The 9,271-nt window shown below is 51.8% G+C and overlaps 2 protein-coding genes across 4 annotated transcripts in view; both read right to left on the bottom strand.

Moving 5' to 3' along the window:
* On the bottom strand, positions 1-5,437 carry AKAP5 (A-kinase anchoring protein 5). Of its 2 annotated transcripts, XM_058421067.1 has the most exons (3): positions 5,391-5,437; positions 2,445-4,207; positions 1-2,372 (listed from the first exon to the last, which is right to left on the bottom strand). In XM_058421067.1, the coding sequence occupies exons 2-3, from the start codon at positions 3,580-3,582 to the stop codon at positions 1,171-1,173; spliced, it is 2,340 nt and encodes a 779-aa protein (XP_058277050.1). In that variant the 5' UTR covers positions 3,583-4,207; positions 5,391-5,437; the 3' UTR covers positions 1-1,170. The 2 variants fall into 2 exon arrangements, with proteins under 2 accessions (XP_058277050.1, XP_058277049.1); XM_058421066.1 differs by having other exon boundaries at positions 7-4,207.
* Positions 5,438-8,326: 2,889 nt separating this feature from the next.
* The window catches only part of MTHFD1 (methylenetetrahydrofolate dehydrogenase, cyclohydrolase and formyltetrahydrofolate synthetase 1), a 39,969-nt gene continuing 39,024 nt past the window's right edge, over positions 8,327-9,271 (bottom strand). For both annotated transcript variants that reach the window (XM_040067725.2, XM_040067726.2), the window contains exon 28: positions 8,327-9,235. The gene's annotated coding sequence lies outside the window, so the exon portion shown is untranslated. The remainder of the gene's footprint in view (positions 9,236-9,271) is intronic.

The following is a 9,271-nucleotide window of genomic DNA, read 5'->3' as shown; positions in this document are numbered from 1 at the left end:
TTTCCCTGCATGTTTCAGAGCGAGCTACACGGCGTGCTGGAGCCTGGTGGCAGCGAGCCGGGCATAATGCTCGATTCCCAAGGGATGCAGGGGATGGATGCTGGAGGCGGGAGAGCTTTGCGGCGAGCGGGGAGCGGTGCGGGACAGGCTGCCGCCAGCATCCAGGGCTGCCAGCCGCGCTCAGACCAAACCAAAGCAATCCCGGCACATTGCAGCTTCCCAAACTATGTTGACTGCTAACACGCATGCAGCTCACTGCTATTTATATCGCATGCCATGTATAAAAAAAAAACCTATGCTACATCCGAGGGGAGCTTCGGCGCGACAGCGGGACGGGGCCGGGGGAAGGCGAGGGAGGAGAGGGGCGGCCTGCGGCAGGGCTGCTCCCGCCCAGCCCACGGCCGCCATGCCGCAGGGATTCTCCCCGTTGAGTTCAGCGGTGCGAGAAGGGACCCCCCGGCAAACGAGGCGCTGTCGCTCTCTTGGCATCCGCGCAGCCCGGGGTCAGCGAGGCGAGGCTGATGCTGAGCGGTAACGTGCCTGGAGATGCACAGGCTGCTCATGACACGGGGAGAGGCCGAGTGGAGCGGGGAGAGAGCTCGCTGGGGCTTCGTGCGACGGCAGCGACCTCGGCTCTCGGCGCCCGTGCGGAGCGAGGGCCTGTTCACAGCACAGAACACAGCCTGGCATCGATGTTTTCCTGTTGATATCGCAGACACTTCGCTCTTCCTCATCTGCAATAAAGCCCCAGCAAGCCTCCAGCCGTTTCAGCGAATCCAGGTCGGGCACTCACGGCCTCTCAGCACCTTTCTTCCAACACATGGTATGTACAGGTCTGCAGCATGAACAGCGGGGAAACAGGGCGTGGGTGAGGGCAGAGATGTGGCCTTGACATAAATGTGCCAAGAATTGAAAATACAGTCGCTGTAACACCTCAGTTTTTCCGCAGCTGTGGTCAGCGGCGCTGTCTGAAGCCCCAGGGGACGCGCTGCACGCAGCGGGGTCTGCCCACATCCCGGGATCCGTTTCACATGGACACACAACTGAACGGGCATGCAGAATTAACTACACCTCGGGCCCGGGAGCTCTCCGAGTTCTCCACGCACCCCACGGGCCAAATGGAGCTTGACATCACTCCCTCTACTCCTTCTCTCTGGAGCGAGGCTGCCATCACAGAAAGCTGTTGTGTTTATTCTGTTCCAGGGCCATTTCATTGACCAGCTGCTCTATGGATGACTGGATGGCCGCCTTCACGAGGGAGGAGGCGGTTTCTATGAGGAGCAACTCATACTGCTCCCCAGTTCTGTGCCCCTGGTCAGCCAGACCTTTCTCCTCCACCTGGGGACCATCACCAGCCTCAGGGCCCTCTTTTTGGCCAACATCGGCATTCCTGTTGGATTTTTTATTCCCTTTTTGCTTTTTTTGGTGCAAAACTGGGGACGGCTCATAGGCCTGGTCAGAGTCGGTGTTGTCAGAGTCCTCAGCTTCAGTGATGGTGATGACGATGCTGACACCAGAGCCTGCATTTGCTTCTAATACCTGGTGGCTGGAGCATTCCTGCACACTCGCTGCCTCCTGCACACTTGCTGCATCCTGCACACTGGCTACATCCTGTACACTTCCTGCATCCTGCACATTTCCTGCATCCTGCACACTTGTGGCATTCTGCATGCTTGCTGTATCCTTCACACTCACTGCTTCTTGCACACTCGCTGCCTCCTGCACACTCACTGCCTCCTGCACACTCACTGCATTCTTCACATCTGCTGCATCCTTCACATCTGCTGCATCCTGTGCACTTCCTGCATCCTGCACACTTGTGGTATTCTGCACACTTGCGGCATTCTGCACACTTGCTGCTTCCTGCACACTCGCTGTCTCCTGCACACTTGCTGCATCCTTCACGCTTGCTACATCATGTGTGCTCACTGCATCCTGCACACTCATGACATCCTGCATGCTTGCTGTATCCTTCACACTCGCTTCTTCTTGCACACTCACTGCCTCCTGAGCACTTGCTGCATCTTGCACTGTGGCATTCTGCATGATTGCTGCATCCTTCACGCTTGCCATGTCCTGCACACTCACTGCATCCTTCACACTCACTGCCTCTTGCACACTCACTGCATCCTGCACACTCACTGCATCCTTCACACTCACTGCCTCTTGCACACTCACTGCATCCCGCACACTCACTGCATCCCGCACACTCACTGCCTCTTGCACACTCACTGCATCCTGCACACTCACTGCCTCTTGCACGCTCACTGCATCCTGCACACTCACTGCCTCTTGCACACTCACTGCATCCTGCACACTCACTGCATCCTGCACACTCACTGCATCCTTCACATCTGCTACATCCTTCACATCTGCTGCATCCTTCACACTTGCTGCCTCCTGCACACTTGCTGCATCCTTCACACTTGCTGCATCCTTCACACTTGCTGCATCCTTCACACTTGCTGCCTCCTGCACACTTGCTGCCTTGCCTCCAGATGCCAGCTCACTGAAATCAGTTACAATCTCCTCTGCTTTTTCCTCCTTAGGAGGATTTACGCTCTTTTCCAATTCATCCCTTTCAGGCATCTCTTTGCAGGTATTAGGGATTTCCTGCCACTCTGTGATTTCAGGGGCATTGTCAGGTTGATCTTTACAAACAGGAGCTTTGGGAGCAATTTCCCTGCCCTCTGCACTGTCAGTGGTTTGGGGTAGGCTCCCTTCCTGCAGTTTGTCCTGGGCTGTTTCATCAGCTGTCTCTGAGTCAGTTATCTCCAACTGAACAGTGCACTCTGAATATTCCTCTGCATCACGTGTGGGCTCTGTCATGGGCTCACTCTTCCCAACAGAAGTGTCACTTTCCTTTGCTGTATCCTGGTCCTCTTTCACTATATCCTGATCCTCTTTCATTGTGTCCTGGTCCTTCACTGTATCCTGGTCCTCTTTCCTTCTGTGCTGCTCCTGCTTCACCGTACCCGGCTCCTCCTGCGCAGAGGCTGGGCTCAAGGATTCGGATTTGTCCGCCGGGGCCAAATCCTCTGGCTCTTCACTAGCCTTATTCACAACACCCATCACTTCATCTGCTTGAACGCTGCCCTCTGACTCCTCCAGTGCTTCTGAGGGGCTGGGTTTTTTCTTGCCTCTGGAGAACCTCACGCAGGGTATCTTCACCCCAGAGCTCGCCCGTTTCTTTGGGAGGTCTTGAGCACAGCTCTCCTCAGCATCCACCTCCAGCTGCACTTGGGAATCAGAGGGCACCGTCTTCCGTGAGGAGGACCTCTGCCTTCTCCGAGGTCTGGCAAGGTTTTTGATGGCTGCCCAGGTTCCTTTGGAGGATCGTGATGGATTGGAAGCTTTTGCCTCCTCTTGGTCAGTGCTGACACATTGGCTTTTCTCCTCTGGGGCTCCTTCGCTCGCATCCTTCACAGTCAGCCTCTCCTTAGAGGACTTCTTCCGCTTCTTAAAACAGAGCATGGAGGGTTTTTTTGCTTGTTCCTCTGGTGGGGCGCACGTGGCCCCTGTGCTGGGAGTCTCTGCCTCTCTTGGGTTCTCCATTTGAATTTCCTTAGCTGCCTTCACCATATTCTCTTCTCGTTTGTCAGCGTTGTGCTGCCAGTGTTCCTGATCAATGCTTCAGACACAAGAAGCGCAGAGATGCTCAAAGTGCATTTTTTCCTCAAATGGATTTCCGAATAACGTTAAGTTGCTTTGTATGTGGCAGTGAGAAGAAGTTCTGCTGGAGCTGTCGCATCCACTTTATAACTCCCACTTCGCCTTATTACTCACTTTATCACCTCTCCAAGGAATCCCGAGGAGATTTGGAGTTGAACAGGCTTCTCCTTGGCTTTGCTGGCCTCAGTCACTCTCATCTCCAGAGCAATCCACTTCCAGTTGTGCTTGGTCTAACCATATAATGGCCAGTCTGACATACCTTTTTTTTCCCCAAAAAGGATGACAAATCAAGCCAAGAATTAACAATTTTTATTCACCCCACGGACCTGGAAAGAACTTGCACTTTGTGAGCTCTCTGCAATTCCTCATTGCCCGTGGAGCTTGATTGAAGCACCAGTAGAACCAGCGGCTGTTTTCTGCCCCCCAGTGACAAGGTCAGATGCTGCTTTGCCTTGGCTTTGGTTTCTGCTTCAGTTCCCTTCACGTGTTACATGAAATTTGCTGCAAAGCATGACTGAGGCTTCCATCTTTTGATCTGGAACACAATAAATGAGTGATAAGACCTGTAGAGAAATTTTTAAAAAGTACTAAAAAGTTTTTTTCTTCCTAAACATTTCATTTGGGGAGGCAGACCACGGCTAGATGCACTATAGCAGGCTTTTTTTCACTAATTAGCATCAATATCCAAAGGCAAAATAAGGCCACAAGATGTCAACCCAGTGATGTTCCATCACAGAAAGTACTATTTTGCTATTTTTTGTGGTAAAAATGGGACTTTTTTTATATAACTGCCCATATCATGGCGAATACTTATTACACAGGCACACATATATTTCCTTCTCCTACGGTTTGCTAAATCCTTTTCCCACTGCTCCATATGCACTTATAGTTCCAGCTAGGGAAATTACACCCTGAGACAGCAGATATTTTTATCTTTAATGCACCATATGACAATATGCAAAAACAGAGAATACAAAAAGGAGGCTTGAGGAATACAAAAGCGAAATCACACGGCAAGAAGGGAGATTATTTATACTACGTGCATGCCTCCCATGGCAACCTCAATTAACACCGTGTGTGCTCATCAAAGACATGATGTTGTAAGATGTGTGTCAACCTTAGAGAGAGAGAGAAAAAAAAAAAAAAAAGCTCTGCCTCGAAACATCATCAGAATCTTTTGGATAAAACGATGCAAAAAGGTGTTACCACAAACAGACCAACTTCTGCAGGACAGGCTCGGGGGCTCCGGGCAGGGCTTTACACGGCATTTCCTGCTCTGGTTTTTAGGAGTAGGGCGATTAAAAGGGGGTTCCGGGGCACGCTTCCCCCGCAGCACATCTGGGGTTTTAAAAAATCATTATCATTTTAATCGGACTATTTTAAGGGGAAACCGAGCGGAGCTGTCGGAGCCGTGTGAGCGCTCACCCGCAGCAGCCGGTGCCCCGAGCGCATCCCGCAGCCCGGCTCCGCCGCCCCCGCGCCCGGGAAGTTTTGGGGGCGTTCGCGGGTGCGCAGCGGGACCCGCCCGGCACCGCCGCTCCCCCGCCCGGGCACCGGGAGCCCCCCGCAGCCGGAGCCCCCCGAGGGCATGCGGGGCTCCCGGGGCAGCGACCGCGGAGGCGGTCCCGGGACCCCGCTGGCGTGGTGGCCCCCGCGGGTCGCCCCGAGGCGAAGCCGCCCCCGTTTCCCCGGTTCCCCCGGTTCCCCCGCGCCCTCACCTGCAGCCCGGCCCCGCTCCGCTCCGCGCGGCTGCGCTGCCGCCGCCGCCTCCGCCGCAGCCGCGCCCCCCGGGCCGCTGGGGAGGGCGCTGCCGGCAGCCCCCCGCCCCCCGCCAGCCCCCGGCCCGCCCCCCGCCCCGGCCCGGCACCTGCTCGCCGCCTCCTTCCTCCTGTGGGAAAGCATCGCTCGCCGCTCGCCCATCAGCATCCCTTCATCCCGCCCTGTGGCGGGATAGCACCGCTCTTCTCGGCGGCGGCGGCCCTGCTGCTGGGGCAGGAGCTCTCGCCCGCTGGCAGAGGAACCGTCCGTCCCCTCCCAGGCTGTGCAGAGCAGCTGCAGACCCCAAACCCACGAACTTCAGCTCGAGGTAAAGGTCCTCCCAGAAATCGAGCTGCGGTTTGTAGCACGGAGGCACTGTAAGGGAGCCCGGAGGCAGGAGGGACCGCTGGGGTTTTCCTGGCTTTGTGGGAAGGGAGGGAGTCCTGCTCTTGGCAGCTGGTTTTTGTGTCCCACCTGAAACCTTCACAGCTTTCAGCACTCGCTGTTGGAGGTGCTGCAGGAGCTACACCTTTCGACGTGGAGATAAGGACAGCCAGCTCTTGGCTTCAAACTAATCCATGCCCAGAACACCAGAGAAAGTGCCACTTTCATCGGAGCCTTTCTTCTCTCCAAAGCAGCTGAGATTTGACTTTAAAAAAAAAAAATCACGTCTCCAGCTGTGATGATTGATGGGAGAGCCTCCAGAAAAAAGACTACCCGGTGCAGCTGATGAACTACAGGAAACTGTAGCTGAGATGCCCGAACGTCCCCATTCATCTCCACGGGGAGCTGACGCCCACAAAGGCTTTACAGACATTAACTGCTTCACAGCATGTTTGCACACGGGAAACTGAGCAAAGCACCACTCTGAACTTGCAAGTGGCTTCCAGTGTAGGCCAGGCTTAGAAAAACACACACTGCCTCCCCCCTCCTCAGCTCCTTCATAGGAAAAAAAGTACAAAGTGGCTTAGTTGGGTTGAAATGCCAGCCAGGAGGGCAGAAAAAGTGCATTGAGCATCACCAGGAATTGCCTTTCTAAAAGCTCCCCTCGGAGATGTGTTTGCTCACATTCACTCAGGATAATAAACTTCATTTGGAAACAGCTTCTCTCCTGAGGTGGGTGGTGGGCTCTCATTATGATCCACTGCTTTATTAAAGCCAAGCGAGCCCTTTCAATGCAAGATTTTCCCTCATTGCAGTTGGAGGCAGGGAAGCAGACAATGAGGAATTCGGTGATTTGAGGGAGGCCAAGCTGCCATGAATCCCCTCGGGAGCTCTTTGCATGGAATCCAATTATTCCTGACGCCCCAGGAGTGGATGGTAGCACCAACGGCTGTGGTGAAAGGGAAATAAAAGGCAGGGGCTGTGGCAAGCAAAGGATCAGGTCAGAAGTTGGGTAAGCTGGACGGAAGATCCTGGCCCAGCTGGATCATGTTTTCTTTCTGTGGAGCTGGTGCCATGCAACAAGTCAACCATCTTCTCCTCTTGTCCCCAGCACTACTTAAGAACATAAATCTGTGTTATTTCTTACAGGGTGTGATGCAGCACTCTCACAACAGCACAGCATGGGGGACTGGTGGCCGTAACACCAGCTAAGGACCATGCCCACAAATAGCCCAGAGAGAACAAATTTGTACATAATTGGTTTTTTCTCTAAGCAACAAGAGGAGATGAGAAGCATTGAGTACTTAGCCAGAAGAAATTAAGTCTCCTCTGTGCCCTATTTGGTAGGACAAGACCTAGCTGGCACGCTTAGCTGCAAAGGAGAGTATGAAAAAAATAACCTATTTATGCATCCATCCTGCAAAAGAAGAGAGAGGGTGGAAGTGCAGGTTAGAAAACATTCCCCATTAATCTTTGGAGATGCTTGGGGCTATTTTTTGGCCCTTGCGCTTTGTTGTTGTGCAGCAAACCCTTCAAAAGCTGGTGCCTGATCCGGCGCTGTGTCTCACTGCAGGAGAGGGACTAGCAACCTCTTGAACCATCTCTCTCAAGCACATGGCTATGATCTCATGCTAAACTAAAAGGAGGCTAATCTTAGCATAAATTTGCACTTATCCCATCTTTCATAAGCATAAAATGAAGGTGGAACACAGAGCACTCGCAGGAAAGCAGTGTAGCATGGAAGATTAAATGTAGGAACTGACAGCAGACTTGGCAGCAGCTGCTCTGGCATCCTGCTTCCAGGGAGGGCTGGGCCCAGGAGCTGCAGGTGAAGAGGCACCCTCAGCCAGGCTGGGGGGCTGGGCAGCAATGGGGGAACCCCCCCGACCCACTGCAAGAGCACTGAGCCTGCTCTCCTGGCCGCCAGGAAATCTTTGGGTGGATAACATCAAAAGGAACGTTTTAGGAGGCTGTGAATGCATCTCAAATGCTCTTCTGACTGTTTAAAGTGTTCTGTCTGCTTGTGTCACAACCAGGTAACTTCTATATAATTATTCTCCCTTCCTGAATAACTGAAGAGATAGAGATCTCTTTCTCTCCATATATATATATATTCACACACAGTATCTGTGTAAGAGAGATGCTCCCCTACGTTGGTGCACACCTACATCCTGATCCTCTCAGTTCTCACCAAATTTGGAATGTTTTTAGATTCAGTTCTGATACAAGCAGATGGGCCTCATGACTGTTAATTCAGATATTCTGCAGTCAGATGCAAGTATCTCACATTCACAGAATAATTCAGGTAGCTGATTTCCTACAGACAACATATATCATCATCTAGGGAAGGAAACCAGATTAAAACACACACACCCTGGTGCATTGCAGGCTACTTAAGACTGCAATAATCACTCCTACTTGTCAATACAAGGATTGCTGTTGTGTGTAGTTAATCACAGAAATAAATTCTAATTCAGTAATCTCAGTGCATACATTAAAACCCAAAAAGCACTTGAAGTATTTGCCAGTTTATTTGTATTAGTTAAAAAATTGGCAGCAACATGTTACAAAATTATTTTTGGCGTGCTGACAAAGCCTGCTCCAAGTCACTTGATCACTATTCATGTTGTCTCTACTGACCAAAAAGGTACTTTCAGAAACAAGGCTTGTCAATGGTATAACTGCACTTATGGTTGAGCAGAAAATGGTTCAAAGGACACAACTGGTAGAAGCCACAGATAGGGGCCAGGGAGCCATTCCCCGCAGCTCTGACATCCAGAGGTTTCATTCCATTGACAGAAGTAGTCACAGCTGGGCTTGGGGCATGGGATGTGGCTCAGGTGCCCGCAGGAGTAACTCAGAGCACAGGGCAGGGTGAGCACCTCTGGAGAGCGCTGGGAAGCGAGGGGGCCCCTCCTGGCTCCTGTGAAACGACAGCGGTGCAGTGCCAGGGCACAGCGGGCTCCCCGCAGGGTGAGCAGTGCAGAGAACTCCGCCTGGCAAATGGGAAACTGCAGCCAACAAGACTTTTAAAGATAATATATGCTGCAAAACCCTGATGGTTGAGACAATTAAGTCCCAAGACTGTTTCAAACAGCTCCAGCTTTAAGGATTCTTAATTATTAAAATCATGTCACTGAATCAAAAGAGGCCATTAAACCCAAGCTTCTGTATTCTGCTTCAGCTACGATTATGAAGCAGGTCTGTAGAGCAAATATGCTTTATATGCTCAGTGTCAACTAGCTTGGAACACAGCCGTTTAAAAATTATTACAGATTAAAAGTTAGTGGTTGATTCTTCAGCACTCCTCCTTCCAGTCACTTCTTGCACTATATTCTCACTGATATCTTGTTCTGACTTAAAAAAAAGAAAATCAGAGCACAGTTCCATTTACATGACTCATCAGGTGTTCTTCTGGGAGCTAAAAACAAAAACAAAATTTAATTACTATTACATA

The sequence above is a fragment of the Hirundo rustica genome, chromosome 6 (assembly GCF_015227805.2).
Source record: "Hirundo rustica isolate bHirRus1 chromosome 6, bHirRus1.pri.v3, whole genome shotgun sequence".
NCBI classification, from domain to species: Eukaryota; Metazoa; Chordata; class Aves; order Passeriformes; family Hirundinidae; genus Hirundo; species Hirundo rustica.
The sequence above is the reverse complement of the archived record's forward strand: the minus strand, read 5'-3'. Positions and strand labels throughout refer to the sequence as shown.